Source organism: Bison bison, unplaced genomic scaffold (assembly GCF_000754665.1).
Source record: "Bison bison bison isolate TAMUID 2011002044 unplaced genomic scaffold, Bison_UMD1.0 scf7180017864304, whole genome shotgun sequence".
NCBI classification, from domain to species: domain Eukaryota; kingdom Metazoa; phylum Chordata; class Mammalia; order Artiodactyla; family Bovidae; genus Bison; species Bison bison.
The window spans coordinates 11,556,356-11,574,938 of NW_011494876.1; the positions used below are offsets into that span (position 1 = coordinate 11,556,356).

The 18,583-nt window shown below is 40.9% G+C and overlaps 1 protein-coding gene across 1 annotated transcript in view; it reads right to left on the minus strand.

Annotated features, from left to right (window-relative positions):
• The window catches only part of CACNA2D3 (calcium channel, voltage-dependent, alpha 2/delta subunit 3), a 904,008-nt gene that overhangs the window by 264,515 nt on the left and 620,910 nt on the right, over positions 1 to 18,583 (minus strand). Inside the window, exon 13 of the mRNA XM_010851933.1 lies at positions 12,113 to 12,246. Within this exon, the coding sequence (XP_010850235.1) occupies positions 12,113 to 12,246 (134 nt within the window). The remainder of the gene's footprint in view (positions 1 to 12,112; positions 12,247 to 18,583) is intronic.

The following is an 18,583-nucleotide window of genomic DNA, read 5'->3' on the forward strand; positions in this document are numbered from 1 at the left end:
AGTTGTACTTGGTTGAAAAATCTGTTCTTAATAATATTAATAGTTAAAATTAAGATTATTTTAACCTTTAAATAATTTCAGTTTAACAAAACCACTTTATTTTCGAAGTAAAATGACCCACATATTTTAATAACAAAATAGAATCAGTAATCTCACTTTAAAAGGAGAGCTTTTTTAACGCAATACAGTTTTGTTACATATGTATTGTCATGCAGTGATCAATATTTCTTAACTTGAGAATTCCATGCTTTCACATAACAGAAAACTAAATAAGAAGCAGATTGTCAAGTGCTATGATGGCAAACAGCTGCCAAAAAGCTATGATTTTTTTCCCCCTCTCATTCCCTTAGTATTCTGTTGCAAAAGTTAAATTGAAATACTAATTCATTAAGCATTTCTCAATGTCTTCAGAAAACATACTACCATTCTATCATATCAGACTTTCTGGGAATTTTCCTTTCCAGTCTGGCCCAGAGTAATTAACTTGGCCTGAATCAGGACAGTAATTTAAAGCAGACAGCATTTATATTTTGAAGGAGAATTGACTGTTAATGCTAAAGGAGTTCCACGGACCTGAATATTTTTGCTGGCCTCTCCCAATATCAAGTTTCTTTGGAGTCCACCTAAATTATGATGATGCCTGACCAAAAAAATCACATTCCATTCTTCATCCATAAACCATATCTTTAGCAAGAAAACCACCGTTAGGAACTTTTCCATCAGACCTAAGTAATATAGTATAAACAATATGCCTCAAGCAATCAACCCTTTCCCCAACATATTGCTTTTAACAACACACATAGAAAGGGAGCACTGCAGAAATCTGGTTTACTCCCAGAAGCTCTCCGTTGTTCCATCTAAAGTCAGTGACTGCCACTGAGTACCTTAAGCTGGCATTCAGAAAAACCAGCTGCTTTAGACCTAAACTTGATCATTCAGCTAGGTATTCAAAAGGAAAGACAAGTATGACCACTGTATTTCACGAATAATACTTGAAACTCTGTTTTGGTACCACCATCTACTTTGTAGTCGTATTCTTTATTATTTTTCCCTAGTTCTTAGTGTCTCGTTGTACTTTAGCGTAGAATCGAAGAAACAAACTCTAGCAAGTAGTAAAAAAGAGACTGGTGGTGTGACTAAAAATAAATCTCGTATTGGCTTCCCTGAGCTAAATACTGAGTGTGTGGTACTGTGTGCCAGGCAGAGAGCTAGGTTGCAGGGATACAAGACAGACTTTGCCCCAGTTCTTACATTATCATTGGGAATACCAACCAAAACCAATTTTTAAAGAGGGAAAAAATGTCTAGGTGCTTACTTAAAATAATTATAATTATAAATGATCACACTTTCTATGAAGAAAATAGATAGGAATCTGAGATGGAAGGTCAATAGGCATATGATGGGGACATTTTAGCTGAGACATAGAAAACGGGAATAATTTTCCCCCCAGTAAAGGAGCAGAATGGGAAGGCAGTCTTTCCAGTTCAGAAGAAGATTGTTCAAAAGCCAAGAAAAAGGAGACAGTCTTGGAGGATTCAAACAAACAAACAAAGGCAACCAGTATGGCTGATGTTTTGAGAGTGAGGGAGAGAAGTCGGTGATGGTGGGGTTCTGTTGATAATGATCTTCATGATCAAGTGTCTTCACTTGGAGGTAATGTACAGGAAACTAAACTGAAAATCAGGAAATGCAAAACTCATGTAAGACATTATTTGTAAGGACTTCCTGAATACTCACTATATACCCAACAACCAAATATAATTCTGGCAGTGCCAAAACCTTATTTTAAAATTATTTTGCATTTTAACAGTGGGTAATGTGTAAGGACACCTCTACTCACTAAATTCTTCCATTGGAACATCACGGGAGGTCAACTGATGAATAAGCAGGGCACCTGAATCCTGTCCTTCTCAAAGGAAGGATCCTTCCCATGGAAACATGTGCTCCTTAACAGTGGGAGAGAAACAGACTGTGGGGTGAGAGTACTCAGCTTTGCTTCATCTCAGGCCACCTCTAATTTGATCACTCAGAAGAGAAATCAATTAAAAGAGTGATTAATAGTTGTTTCCACCCACCAGCAAACATGTTGATGTTCCAGATTTTTTTATTAGACATAATGGAAATTGATCTGAAAACATGTTCCTTTTGCCTGAATAATATTGTCTTTGCTTTCCCCCCGCCTCTTTCTTTGTTCAAAAGAAGAGAGAATTTCCCCTGAGGAACTAGCACAGAGCCTCATGCTTGGTCTGAACATGTAATAGGAGGGCATATCATCAGCAGGTTAAGACCGAAGGAGCTCCCAGGTGCCACATTGCTCACAAGCAGGTGTGATAGGCCAGGAAGGAATAATTTTTAACGGCAAGAGGAAACAAAATAGTGGTTTTCTGACACTATTTAACAGAAGCAGTTTAAGAGCCAAAGTCAGTTGAAATATTCTTATCTACAGTATCTCTGAGGCATGGCCTCATAGAAAATACATTTATATTTGGCACAGCAAACCTGATGTTTTAAGAGTAAAAGAATTAAATATTTTACATGGGGGAAAATCCTGTGTATAGCAAGAGAAGAGAAACTGGCAGTTAATATCAAGCCACAGGCTGACTCTCTGGGATTATTTTAATTGTTCTTCATGCTGGTAATAAGAGGAATGTGTTCATTTTAGCTTAAAGCATGAGAATCAGCTCTGAGAATCTAAGCTGCCCAAATATCTGGGCTGTGAAGGGGAAAAAAGCAGTGCAAATTTGGTTGTGGTGGCCAAAATACCCTCCTCAGCTCTCCCAAAGCACAAAGGAGAGAGGTTCCTACCACCCACATAGCAGGATGGTGGATGGAGAGAGGGCAGGGTCAAAGATGTGGGAGGCAAGAGAGGACTGGGGATATCTGTCTGGGCAACATGGGCTAAAATGAAGCCATGAGTCTAGGAATAAAAGAGGAAAGGAGACATGCTCCCAAGAGTTAGTATTAGAGCCCAGTTGGAGATGCAACTTATAGAAGACTTAGATAGAAAGACAGAAACCTAGAAATGCCAACTTTTTGACACTCCAGTAAGAAAGAGATTTCTTTTAGAATCTGCTATTCACAACCTTGTCTGACTTGTTTCTATCACGTGACCTTTTCTCATCCCTGGTTGACTGGATGGCAGACATCTGACCTCAGTGGAACCATGGGCTAGAGTAAGTTACACCCTTTGCTCTAAAATGAACTCGGATACACAAACACAGAGCTCCTCTCTGTTGGGTTTGACCTAGGGCACCGTGTAAAGTACTACAGCTTGGAGAAGACTATGTTTCACCCATGAATGGTGGTTTCCTGAAAACATGAAAATAGTATTTGGTTTTATAATAGAATCATATTTACAACCTTCTAATCTTTCCTAACTGGACCCATCCCAGCACCCTGTTGTAAAGGCACAGTACATTATCTACCAAAGTACTCTGTGTCTATATGCCTGACTTATCAAGGATCCATGGAAACCTTTGATTAACGTAGATAAAGGGCTTCAGTGCCTAGAAGCACGGAACCATGATGAATACCATACCACCATACCTACCAATGGGGTCGCAGAGTCGGACATGACTGAAGCGACTTAGCAGCAGCAGCAGCAGCAGCATACCAATGGGAAATGTGATCTGGTCACAGATTAGTTTTAGACTCTACAAACAAGTCACATGCAGGACTCTATTATTTCTCAGTCCTTCCAGTATCAATTCCCTTTGGGACTGTTTTCTCCCCCACTCTGTGATATTCAGACCATCAGTGAGTAGCTCCATCTCTCCTCTCAGTATGGGGTTGTGAGTCAAACAATCTCTTACAGGCTTGACACAGAAGCTGGAAGGAAAGGGACTATAAAGATGATGAAAGTTAGTGGATGGTGCAGACCATCTTTGTTACCCAGTAAAGACAGCCTGCTGGGAATAAACGAATCAGAGTCAAGGAACAAGTCAAAATAAACAGAATTGATCCCTAAATCTAGTCATGCCTCAAGAGAGAACTACATAGATATCTTGATTCTAGATCAACAAATCCCTTTATGACCTTTACTGCTTTGAGTTGGTACTGTCACTTGTAAACAAAGACTGCTGAATAATCTATCATGCTAAACTGTTATTCAGACTTAGTGATTTTGTTTAAGGGTTTATTTCCAGAAGCTATCCTTTCATTACAGATAGTTGAAAATTATTATACCATAATAGCAGAAACAACAGCAAATCTAAAAATCGAAAAAAAAAAAAAAGGAAACTTGAAATCTAAACAATTTTGTTTTCATTTTCAGCCCCAAACTTTTCTGCTAGTTGACAGTCATCCATACAGGGTGTTAGAACATCTTTCCTAAATAAATAAACTAATTTTATACCTTTGGTTCATAGTTTTGTAACACCAATTCAAAGTAGAAAAAATAAAAGTTGACCTAACAACATTCTATTTAATATAAAAATTTAGAAATATATGGAAGAGAATATTTGGATGAATATAAATAGCACCAGAAATCAAGAATGCACTCATTTTTAACATCACCATCCCTAGCAAAAAAAAAAAAATTATAATAGTAATCTGTTTCAATGGAAATAAAGTACTGTAATATTTATAGTCAATGCCAGAATTATAATGACTGTAGGGCCAGAAGTGAAGTGTCACAGCATGCTCTGCATGTTTTTAACACGGTTTCTAAAGGCTCTGGAGGCTATTAAATTTAATGAACCCATCTGCTATGAAATAGAGGTCCCAACGTAATCAGTTTCCTCCATGCCATGTAACGCAGATGGCATTCTCTGTTCCACAGCCCAGCAGGACGGTTTATGTTTCTCTTGACGTGTGTCTTTTTGCTTTGACGATTTGAACTTCTTTGATATGCAGTGGTGTCTTGGGAAAAACACCGTATATTCAGCTTCTAAGCCCCAATAACTTCCTTATGATGGCTTCGACCCTCCGAGTAATTGCTTCTAGGCAGTAAGATATTGTCGCCTAAAGCAATCACCCAAACGACTCCTAAATGGCCTAGGTGCCATTCTGAGATGGGAAACCAAACTAAATGTGCAATTTATCAAATGCAAAGCATTTTCTCCAAGTTGGACTTAGTAGGGGGTGAGGAGGAGGGATACATGTCCAATTTGCAAACGTAACTAAATTGGTTTGAAAGTTCCTACAAATTTCATACAGAATTGTATTACTAGCAGAGGGGAGGGACAGGGGGACTTGGTAATGAATTCTCATTATTTTAAATGGTCACTTTCCCACTGTTTTCTGAAAGATTTCTTTGCTTCCCTTCTGAGTGTCACTGTGGTCTGTGCAAACTCCCCTGGAGGGGTTCATCAGGAATGCTGATGCTTCCTCAGTCTGATGCACAGCAAGTTGGGCAGCATCCCCAAGGTGATTAGGACCCAACTGGAAAATACAAGTCATCTGCTTACAAATGGAACAAATTCCACTGTTAATGCTTTTTTGCTCTGCACCTAAGAGATAATGACTATGCAGCACAACTTGTATTCAAATGAGAAGCCCATGAATTTCAGAATTCTAGTGTTTGCTGTTTTGTCAATTAATACATGAGATCTTATTAGATTAAACATAATTAATGTTGCTAACATTAATTCATTTATTTGGGCTTTACCACGAGAGCAAATTGAACAGAACAGCCAGGCAGGAAACAGAATATTTAATCAGACCAGTGCTAACAGTCAGGGAGAATGGATCCTGAAAGGAAAATTTTGTCCATCTTGATTTTAGATCAGGCTGGATTAATTGCAACCCTGGATTCTCATGCATAAAAACCCAAACTCAGCTTCTCTTCACAAACTTTTATCTTGATCTTGTCCAGACCCAGAACTGTATAAATTAATGTATAATTAATAAAGAGGGAAAGCACTATCCTCACAGGTCATTTCAAGCTATTCACTTAAGTATTAAATCAATTATATTATTATATTTGTTACTGCAGGGTTTCAACCATAACCAATGAGTCAAGCAAAGAAGGAATTATTTTTGCCTTCACCATAAGATGACCAAACAGAAAGAAGATTTTTAAGACCATATTAATTAAGCAAACTTGTGGGATCGAGTGTTCAAATTTACTTGATAATCAACGAGTACCTACTTTCTTAGTATTTGGTAAAATTATAAATAAATCAGTAGGTTCACAAGTCCTAATGGAATCAAAACCACCTTCAGACTATAATGTCACAAGGAGAACCAGGCTCTTGGAGACACTGCTGTTTAGCAGAAATGTTATGATAAAGAACAGATGTAATTTTACCATAATTATATAAATTAATTCAACCTTATTGAAATTCTTATATTATGAATATAAAAAGAAAATTGTTATTCTGTGACTATGTAAATAAATGTCTTGGAAAGACTCTAAAGAAAGTTGCTAAGGTAGATAATAAATATGTTCAAATATCAAAAATAATTCCAAAGCACTTTATTAAAATGGGGTCACCAGGCCCAGCACCAAGTGCTCCTGAGTTTGGTCTCTTTTATTACCACAAGCTGGGACATTAGGGTAATCCTGGATTGAGACTGTCTTGGATGGCTCAGATGGTAATAAACTTGGAATTACTGATTCCCATACCCTCTTCATCTTCTGGTTGGTTCCAAAGTTGGTGGCCTCATCTTAGAATTGACATTCTGCAGGTGAGTTTAGCATATGATTCCAATGTTGACTCCATGCAAATAACAAAGGGAATCTCCCCTTGCCCTGGTTGTTATAGGCCCAGAGGACTAGTCTGAAGAGGTATTGCTTCCTTGGCCAGAGAGGCACCTGTTGGAGCAGTAGCTGCTTTCTCCTCAACCAAACAGGCCAAGAGGAAGATGGCATTCTCAATGTCCTTCCTAGCTCAACAGGTTTCTCAAAACCACCAAGATGATAAAGAACCTTCAGAATATTCTACTAGGGGATTAATTTATCAGGGTTATTTGCAAAGAGGAAACACAGAGGCAGTGCTGAGCTATCACTTCAGGGATAAGCGTATTCTGGGGATTTAGTTTTATGTCCATCAAAATGTTCTTGAAGAGACAGAAAAAATGAGCTCGGTCATCTTGACCTAGCATTTTAATTAATAATGAGCCACTTAAAGCATTATTTTATTTTAAAGTAAGTAAAGATGATCATGGCACAGAATGCAAGTTTCATGTAAATGTTTAACATGAAGCACAAGACTTCAAAGACAATGTCTCTGCACTGTTTGCCCAGAGCTGCTTCCAGACCTTTTTCTCTGCCTCTTCTGTCAGTTCTTTAGTGGAAAAGCGGCAGTAGCAGGGGTTTTCCCTCTCTCGTAACTGCTCCCAATATATAAACATATCAGTTCAGTTCAGTTCAGTCGCTCAGCCGTGTCCGACTCTTTGCGACCCCATGAATCACAGCACGCCAGGCCTCCCTGTCCATCACCAACTCCCGGAGTTCACTCAAACTCACGTCCATCGCGTCGGTGATGCCATCCAGCCATCTCATCCTCTGTCGTCCCCTTCTCCTCCTGCCCCCAATCCCTCCCAGCATCAGAGTCTTTTCCAATGAGTCAACTCTTTGCATGAGGTGGCCAAAGTACTGGAGTTTCAGCTTTTGCATCTTTCCTTCCAAAGAACACCCAGGGCTGATCTCCTTTAGAATGGACTGGTTGGATCTCCTTGCAGTCCAAGGGACTCTCAAGAGTCTTCTCCAACACCACAGTTCAAAAGCATCAATTCTTCGGTGCTCAGCTTTCTTCACAGTCCAACTCTCACATCCATACATGACCACTGGAAAAACCATAGCCTTGACTAGATGGACCTTTGTTGGCAAAGTAATGTCTCTGCTTTTGAATACGCTCTCTAGGTTGGTTGTAACTTTCCTTCCAAGGAGTAAATGTCTTTTAATTTCATGGCTGCAATCACCATCTGCAGTGATTTTGAAGCCCCCAAAAATAAAGTCTGACACTGTTTCCACTGTTTCTCCATCTATTTCCCATGAAGTGATGGGACCAGATGCCATGATCTTCGTTTTATGAATGTTGAGCTCTAAGCCAACTTTTTCCCTCTCCTCTTTCACTTTCATCAAGAGGCTTTTGAGTTCCTCTTCACTTTCTACCATAAGGGTAGTGTCATCTGCATATCTGAGGTTATTGATATTTCTCCCGGCAATCTTGATTCCAGCTTGTGCTTCTTCCAGCTCAGTGTTTCTCATGATGTACTCTGCATAGAAGTTAAATAAGCAGGGTGACAATATACAGCCTTGACATACTCCTTTTCCTATTTGGAACCAGTCTGCTGTTCCATGTCCAGTTCTAACTGTTGCTTCCTGACCTGCATACAGGTTTCTCAAGAGGCAGATCAGGTGGTCTGGTATTCCCATCTCTTGAAGAATTTTCCACAGTTTATTGTGATCCACACAGTCAAAGGCTTTGGCATAGTCAATAAAGCAGAAATAGATGTTTTTCTGGAATTCTCTGGCTTTTTCCATGATCCAGCAGATGTTGGCAATTTGATTTCTGGTTCTTCTTCCTTTTCTAAAACCAGCTTGAACATCATGGTTCACGTATTGCTGAAGCCTGGCTTGGAGAATTTTGAGCGTTACTTTACTAGCATGTGAGATGAGTGCAATTGGCTTCCTAAGGCCCACTTGACTTCCCATTCCAGGATGTCTGGCTCTAGGTGAGTGATCACACCACTGTGATTATCTTGGTCGTGAAGATCTTTTTTGTACAGTTCTTCTATGTATTCTTTCCACCTCTTCTTAATATCTTCTGCTTCTGTTAGGTCCATACCATATCTGTCCTTTATCTACCCCAACTTTGCATGAAATGTTCCCTTGGTATCTCTAATTTTCTTGAAGAGATCTCTAGTCTTTCCCATTCTGTTGTTTTCCTCTATTTCTTTGCATTGATCTATATATGTGTGTAACTATGTATGTATGTATGTGATTAGTAAATCTAGAGGAATTTATTTAAATAATTAACATTATCTAAAGCTAGGTGTTACATTAAGACAAAGCTCTATCCTCTTCCTCCCCAGGATCTTCAGGTTATGTAACCCCAGCCTGGATACTCTATATGTGTGATGCGTCCTTCACCAAAGGCACAATGTCCATCAGCCTCTCATTGGTGACACTAATTTGATGACCCAACTCAAGATTTTGCTGGATTCTCTCTCACTGTTTTCCTCCCCTCCCAACAAGTCAAAAATCTCTAGGGAAGCACTTTGAGACCATGAAAATATCCCACCCATCATCAAACTTTCCCCTAGGCTTAGCATCCTTGGATGACTACTGCCCTAATCATTCTTTACTAAAATGGCTGTCCACTGGTGATTTTCAGTCTAATGACTCCCTCCCTCCACACCCACCAGGCAGCATTCCATTGCCCACTGGACACTCCACTCCTTCACACACACTTCCATCATCTATGTAATTCATCTGTCTGAAATGTGTTTATTTATCTAGAACACATGGATTTCTGTTTTATTCAGGTTATAGTCCATTATTCTACTTTTTTTTTAATTTTGAGGTTTAAATTGTCCCGGAGCTGACTACTGAGAGCCCATTCACGCTGATTCCTGGGCCTTTTGACGTGACTTTAGTGTCTGGTAGGCTTTTTTTCTGTTTTATTTTTAACAGTAAGACTCCATTACATCCATGTACCAGAGTTTATGCAATTGATCTCTTATGGTTGGGGATTTAAGTAACTTTCAATATTCTGAAAGTGAAAATCAGTCAGTCGTGTCCAACTCTTTACGACCCCATGGACTATATAAAGCCCACAGGCTCTTCTGTCCATGGAATTCCCTAGGCAAGAATACTAGAGTGGGCAGCCAATCCCTTCTCCAGGTTCAATATTTTGAAATTACAAGCAATTCTGCAGTGAACAAACTTGTGCATATGTATTTTTGGATTGTTGGAGGTTTACTTTCAGGGTTAATTCCTAGAAGTAGGATTCCTGGGTCAAAGGGTGAATGTACATCTTCCTTCCTAGAAACGCCCCATTCTATCATCCCACAAGCAACATATGAGTGTCTCTTTCCCACAGCTGCACCAACAAAGTTAAGCTTTTCATTTTTGGTACTCTGATAGGTGAAAGACATGGTATCTCACCATGCTTTTATTTGCCTTTTTCTTACTATGTATAAAGTTGCACATACTTCATATTTTAAAAAACTATTTTTATTATTTTTGTGGGAATTGTCTGCTCATGTCTTTTGTTCATTTTTTTTTTCTATAGGAATTTTGGGGTTTTCCCTTTAATTTTTGAAAGTTCTTTACATATTAGAATTATTCTTTATATGTGCTATGCATTGCATATATTTTCTCCTATTTTACCATTTGCTTTTTGACTTTGCTTCCAGTGATTTTTTTACTTAACAAAAGTTGGGTTTTGTTTATATTAGTAGTCAAACCTATTTTTCTTTATGTTGCATCTGGATCTTGGAGTCATTGTTAAAAGCCTTTCTCTGGACTCATATTATAGAATAACTCACTAAATTTTTGTTCTACTGCTTATATTGTTTCATTTTTGACAGTTTAGGCCTCTGATCCCCTTGGACTTCTTTCCTGGGCATGATGTGAAGAAAATAACTAATTTTATCTTTTTCTCAATAGCCATCTAGTTTCCCCAAAAGCAGTTATTAAGCCCATCCTAGCCCCACTGGTTAGACATGGTGCCTTTATGACATAAAAAATTTCCATATGTAGGTAGGTCTTTTTTTTGGAACTTCGACTGACCTTTCTATGTATCCAAGTGACGGTCCCATAGAGACTCTGTTCTATATTTTTTAGATGGATGAAACAAGATGACAGACCCAACTGGCTGTTCAGAGTTTGTACAAAGAACCACTGAGTGTCTGGATCACTCTGATCCTGGCTGGCCACCCTCCTCCTCTCCTCTTCCCCGGCCTTACTCAACCACATGTACAAGGAAGAGATGAAACCATCACCATTGTTATTCTGTTATTACTGTTAGTATGATGCTGACGCAAATGGGGTGGCTTAGTTATTTCACTCTATGATTCTAAACCAAACTAGGGTCAGACTCTGAACATGATAAAATCCCACAGTCTCCCTGGTCTCTCCTACACAAGAACTATTAAATTTTTCAGCTTAAGACCCATCTCTGCTCAGGGTGATTTCTCCTGGGAGAGGGCTACCCTTTCCTGACCAGTTCATATTTCCAAGGTCCCTTTGTATGCTTTAAAGCTTTGCGGGGGGTGGGTACAGACTGCTGTGCTGTCCCCAAGGATGGGTTCTCACATGCTGCTCCTGCCCTGCATTTGCCTGCAGCTGTCAGAAAAGCAGCAAGAATGAGAGAATTCATGGAGAGAAAAACCCAGCCCACAGCAGCCGTTGAGATCACTCTTGAGGATGGCTGTGTCTGGGTTATAGTGATTGATGTGATGTTAATCCTGACACAAATGATGGGAGAGGGGCCCTCTGAGAACACTTACAATCAATAAATGAAAAAATGCTACTCCATCAGACTCATTATCACTATGAAAAATCACGCAGCAATTATACAAGAAACTCAGCCATTGAGGCATTACTTGATGATTGGCAATGCTACTTCCTTTAAACTAATTCAACATTAGAACCTTTTTTGCTTGGAATTTAGCTTTAGAATGAGCCCATGGCCACAGCTGCAATAACAATTGCTACTTATACAGTCACCAAGGAAGCATCTTCTCACTTGTCCATGGAAAGAAAAGGCAACTGTGGTCTCTACAGTGGCTCCAATTCACTATCAGAACTGAGCTTTGGTTCCACATTCCCAAGTTGAGACCCAAGATTCATTCCTAGGACTGAGCTTCTCCGATGACGGTGAGGAACTGAATCTAACATGTTTGTTATCATTGCCACGATGACAGAATTTGTACACTTGTGAGACAGGAAACAAAGTAGAGAAGACAGAAGCCAAAAGTGAGTTTTCTGTGCTGACCAGACACCTTCCAGAAGAGCCTCCTGCATTCTCAGATATTAAGATTTGTTACCAACCTCATTTACCAAGAGACCAATGCACACTGTACAAAAAGAAAGATGTCATTGAACCTGTTATTAAGGAGAAACAATACAACCGCCAACTTTCAGAATAAACCCAAGGAAACTCTCCTATGCCAGGAGGCACCCTCAGGCTGTCCCCTGCGGCCCCCAGGTACTCACAGTGCTGTCAATATACGCTTCAGTCCACACCACATCGTGCTCCTGGTCGATGACTTTGGGCCGGCTGAGTACATGGAGGTATTCCATGACATTTTCCTGCACGTCAGCCAAGGTGGAGATCTGGGTGAAAAATCCTGCCAATGGAGAAGCACCTTCAGTAAAGACAGGCAGATCTACAACTGAGGAGCAGGCCCACACTGTGTCTCCACAGCAGTATCATGTCTCCTCTCTACCATCGCCCACTTCAAGCACTGTGTTCATGTTAGAGAACAGTCAAACAAAAAGAATAAAATAAAGAGCAACCACAGACTCATCTCCCAGAGTGAAAGTCACTCTTTGCCCGACTCTTGGCGATCCCATGGACTATAAAGTCCATGGAATTCTCCAGGCCAGAATACTGGAGTGGGCAGCCTAATCCTTCTCCAGGGGAGCTTCCTGACCCAGGAATCGAACTGCGGTCTCCTGCACTGCAGGCAGATTCTTTACCAGCCCAGCTACCAGGGAAGCCTCTATCCCTCAGAAGAATCCCCCATTAATCCACTGAAGAATTTCTTTCTGATCTTTTCTTTTTGTTGTTGTTTAGTCAAACCACGCTAAACAGTCGCTCAGGCTGTTAGTCGCTCAGTCTATACATACATGTATACACCTTCTCTGGTAGAAACCGGAGTGAGTCCTCTTTACATAAAATTTTGTAAACCCCTTCCTAATTTCATTTTAGTGTATTTATTTCCAAATAAATTACTTACAAATTCAGGAAAAACTACAAAGCACAACACTTAAAGGCTGTTATAGTTACATGTTGTTATAAATAGTTATAAATAATAATTATAAATAATTTTTTCTTTTTTGAAAATTTTTATTGGAGTATAGTTGGTTTAAAATGTTGTGTTAGTTTCAGGTGTACAACAAAGTGAGTCAGTTATACATACACATATTTCCACTCTTTTTTAGATTCTTTTTCCATACAGATCATAACAGAGTACCGAGTAGAATTCCCTGTGCTATATAGTAGGTCTTTATTGGTTATCTATTTCATATATAGAAGTATACATATGTCAATCCCAATCTCCCAATTTATCCCTCTCCCCTATATTAATTTTCTAAGGTGCACAAAATTTGCTAAACACTTGATAAGCTTAGCCTCACTTACTCTTGACCACATGATGAAGTGTATCCACTTTAAAGATAAGAGGACTGAGGCAGACCAAGCATAGCTTTTTCACCCATATTCTCACAGGTGTCAAGTGGCAAATACTGAAGGTGAATCAAGCTTAAGTCTCTTAATCTATGCCTTCTGCTTCTACAGAATTGTTCCCTTTGTGAGTTTGAGGTTGAAACTCCAGCTCAACCCTCATGTGGTACAAGACCTACCTTTTGAATAAGCTGGGTGGACATGATTTCTCAGTAACATAAAAAGTTCTAAACATGCTCTCATCCTGAGGGTGAAGAGGCCATTCTGCTCAGACACTGCTATGTCCCTGTTCAGCTAGGGATCCTGCTGGCTTTGCTAAGGGTTAGGAAATGTTAGAAGAAAAGGGCTGAACAGAGCACAGGTCTGGATCCCAGGATGGGGCCCTTCGTTCAAACGTCTTATGCAAGGCTGTCTTGGTGCCTAGCACTGGTGGAGCAGAGGTCACCTAGACGAGCCTGACCCCTGCTTCCTGGGGCCTGTGAGGTCTGTGGAAGCTGACAACTACAAAGTAGCAAAATCAACATTATAGAAAAGCACACAGAAGAGACAGAGTCAATCACTTGGCTATCCTAAGGAAGGCTTAGTGCAGCTGAACCCTGAAGGATGAGGACCAGTTAGCTAGAGAAAGGGGGGTTAAAGACTGTGTCCGGCAAAGCAAGGAATGTAAGTAAAGGCTCAAAGTCAGAGTTAGATCCATTCCAGGAAGTGAAAATAGTTCAGAAGGGCTGGAGTAAAAAGCTGGGGGAGAGTGATGAGAGGTAAGGTGGTATAAGATCAGAAGAATGGGCAGAGGGATGGTCACATAAGATCTTGGGAAGAAGTTGAGATTTTATCCGACAGGCAAGTGGTCACAGAGGCCTTTTAAGCTGGGGGACACTGGATGGACACAGAGTCATGCTTCCTCCCCATGCCTCTAAATAAAGACCCTTGTAATTAAGTTTATGCCAGCTTCTACTTGCCAACAAACAAGAGAGAATATGTGTGCCTCTGAAGCCAGATCTGTCACAGCACTGGCTATATTGTTTACAGAACCTCTTAGTGTTTAATACAGGGCTCAGGGTAAGGAAATGCCAGGCCTTTTGTTATCCAGAAAGGACCAGGACCCTCCCAGGGCATTTCCAAACAAAAGCCAGCTGGTTTAAATTTGGTGTACCAACCTCAAACCAGGTTGGGACCATGTGGCTTCTGGCTTCCTGGTGACCGTTCTGAACAGTGCTAATTAACATGCATCATCACTCCTGTCCACTCCGCCCTCCTGGCCAAGGCCAGAGACTCGCCCATCCCAGTGGAAACTGAGCCCCAGTGGCCGATGAGACTGTACTTTAGCTCAGGATTCTGAAGCGGGGCCCATGTGCACTGTGGCACTCCCTCAGAGTTCAGGCACTACCTACAGGGAGATCCATCCAGATCACTGTTTATGCAAGGCTTCCAGGTGGCTCCTCTTGGAGGCACAGTGGGAAAAACATGCTTTAAAGAAGATTGCTGGATGACAGCAAGCATCCACAGTTACCATCCCTCCATAAACCATGACTGTAAACAGTGTCTGAATAGGAAAGAAAACATTTCATCTCTTCTCTAGTAGATAAACCTTTGGCTCTGCATGAAGGGGCTTACAGAGACAAACTCCACAGAGGACAAACCAAGAGATGTGTCGCCATGTTGAAAGGAAGAGGAGAGAACTCCATGGTTCTAGATCAAGGGGATACCCGCATGAGCAATTCACAGTATAGTACTATTCCTATTTTGGGTTCCTGTACTAAATGTGCAGTAAAGACAGCCTCTCTTGGGAGGAGTTTTTCTCGGTTGTCTGTGTTTTCATTCTGATCCTCAAAGCCAACAGTAAAAATCCCTGATTTGGGCTTTCCAAAATAGGGCCAAGAGAAGAGAGGGAATAAATAGAAAGAGGGGGATGGGAGAGACAGATTCTCAGTATAGAGGGGGAGTGAGAAGGAAAAACAGTCACACATTTGGAAGGAGATGGAGCTGAGGGATCATCCTCACTTGGCCTTGCTTATCATAATCAAAGTTCTGAAAAGTTACAAAAAGCTGGCTTCTCCCCAGAGCTACAGACTCATAGCCAACTGTATACCTGACACCTCCACAGGGATGACTAGCAGGATTCTCAGACTGAACTCATCCAAAGCCAACTCCTGATTTCCTTGGCCAAACCCATTCCTCCCCCATGGGGTCCTTTCCATTTCAGCCGATGACGCCACTGTCCAACTGGGCCAAAAACTTAAGAATTATCCTTGACAGCCATCATTTCCTCAACCCACCCCATCGCTAATCCACCAGCATGTTCTTCTGGCCCTATCTCTAAAATATGCCTCAAGTCTAATTCCCCATCTCCACTGCTCTGGCCCTATTCCAGCCTCCACTCTCTCTCCCTCAGGGTACAGCAACAGGCCCTGGCTCCACAAATCCCCTTCCTTGTTATCTAGCCTCCTGACAGCAGCCATAGGAGTCTCATAAAGTATAAAGCAGATCATCTCCGTGCCTAAAATTTTAAAACAGCTTCTATTTAGAGTTAGCATAAAATCCAGATTTCTTACCTGACCTCTAAGACTCTTCCTCAGCAGGCCCCCGCCTACCTGGGTGACCTCATCCCCATCTACTATCCCACACGAAGCTCATCCACTTAACCCTCCCCAGGCACTTGCACTTGCTGTACCCTCTGCCTGGCACACCATTTATCCAGTTTTCTAAGGATGGCTCCTTTGACCATTCAGGGGTCAGCTGTCTGAACTCATTTCCTCTCATATCACCTGGTCTTTACTTTCTTCTTAAGATTCATCCATATAGAATTCTGATTTATTTGTTTATTTTGTTCTCTATCACTGAAATATCGGCTCCACAAAATGTTACAAAAAGCTGGTGCCCTTGTTATCCAGAGCAGTATTCCCAGAACCAGCAGACAGGTCTGTGACAGCCATCACTGAAGCGAGGACATCCACCAATGTCTTACTGAGATTCCCTTGCCTCTACACTTGGGTAAGACAACAGCTCAACGTGGGTGCACACTCACTGTATAAGGAGGAAACAGAAACAAAAGAATTCAGCTATTTGTCCTGGATCAATCTGAATCCAGATTCATTTGCTTCCGAAGTCTTTGCTCTTAGCAACTGAACACAACGCCTTTTCCTGTAAAGGGAAGGGACTTCATAGCTGCTCAGAGGCCCTCCTCTGGAAAGATACCCCTAATGGGTTGTTTGTATCTCTGTGGCTGGGACAGGTTGAGGATGGGGTAGGGAAGTATATGATTGCCCTATGAGGTTCCTGGCAAATGCACAGAAGTTAGCACCAGCAGTCTACCCAAAACAATGCCAAAGTTCTAACTTATATTTCAGTATACAGACCAGGGATGCAGATGTATAAAAAGTAAGAAAAGCTAGAACTATACAAATAATATGAATAATGTATACTGCAAAACTTAACGCAAATCTAATTGCCTAACCTCAACCCATTAAACTGCAAAACTTTTGTGAAAGAGTCTCTTTTGTTTTCAAATGTTTTTCATAGAAGTTTTAGTTAACAAATGTACATTTTGATGAATAACAGGAAGTCACTAAGGACTGGACTCCGGCTGTAACCAGAGATGCTTCCCTCGTTCTCCTTCTGCATTCAACTGGCCACTTTTCCTCCCCTTCCTCCACCCCTTTTTATTTCTTTTAAATCCTAGCTCTTGAATGTTTATTCTCTTCTTTAGTGCCTTTTTGGACTTCATATATCATGTAAGAAAACAGAATCAGCAATCATTTGGTAATTACCAAGGAGTAATTAATGCTGAAATTAGCCACCTATTACAAATGGTCTGCTCATTTTTCTCCATAACATCAATTTATTTACCTTATTCTCTTACAGAGCCTCCTGTGAACTCTGGGTTACAACTACTCAGTGTGATAAACCACATGCAGCCTGGTGCTTTATATTTTACTACCCTTACCTAGAGATTTCTTAAGAGTTCCACGTCTAAGAGGTGCCTCTGCATGAGATGCTACAAAAGCACATCACTGAACACTCCACTTTGCAATGACACCAGATCTGAGGGACCCCAGAGTCTGGTCCTTGGTGGGAAACCATGGCTGTCTACTTCGCCAGGTAAGGTCCTAGTTCTACGTTTGGTGTGAAGGAGCACTGCTCCCTTCGAGTCTTTTCAAAGACTCGTTTCCCCTCTGACATAAGACAGGATGAAAACAGCGACCAAGTTCCAGCCTTCTCAGGGCAGTAAGGTAGGCAGTGATGTTGTTGGTGTTACCTGGTGTGCATCCCCTTAGGGAGCAATGGTGTTCTGGGAAGATCCTCACAATAGTCTGTCCCATCTTTATCCTCCTTATCACTACACACTACTGAAAAATCACTTTTTTTCTATAGAAAAAATGCAGTTTATAACAATTTTCTACCTCCGCATCACCTTGGAATCTTACAAAGAACAGTCCAAGGGCCCTGAGAGGTGAAGGGCACATGTCTGATGAACTGGAAAGGACAAATGAAGGAAGAATGACCACTACGGCGGGGAACCAGGGTCCTCAGTGGGCCTGCGGCATATGAAGAAGAGGGCTCCTAAGTGTGAAACTACCAGTATCAGCCAGAACCTCTGATTTGGGAGCAAGCCTTTTTGTGTATGAATAATATGAATTCCAACCCAGGCTTCAGTAATACATGAACCGTGAACTTCCAGATGTTCAAGCTGGTTTTAGAAAAGGAAGAGGAACCAGAGATCAAATTGCCAACATCTGCTGGATCATGGAAAAAGCAAGAGAATTCCAGAAAAATATCTATTTCTGTTTTATTGACTATGCCAAATCCTTTGACTGTGTGGATTACAATAAACTGTGGAAAATTCTGAAAGAGATGGGAATCCCAGACCACCTGACCTGCCTCTTGAGAAACATGTATGCAGGTCAGGAAGCAACAGTTAGAACTGGACATGGAACAACAGACTGGTTCCAAATAGGAAAAGGAGTATGTCAAGGCTGTATATTGTCACCCTGCTTATTTAACTTCTATGCAGAGTACATCATGAGAAACACTGAGCTGGAAGAAGCACAAGCTGGAATCAAGATTGCCAGGAGAAATATCAATAACCTCAGATATGCAGATGATACCACCCTTATGGCAGAAAGTGAAGAGGAACTCAAAAGTCTCTTGATGAAAATGAAAGAGGAGAGGGAAAAAGTTGGCTTAAAGCTCAACATTCAGAAAACGAAGATCATGGCATCTGGTCCCATCACTTCATGGGAAATAGATGGGGAAACAGTGGAAACAGTGGCAGACTTTAT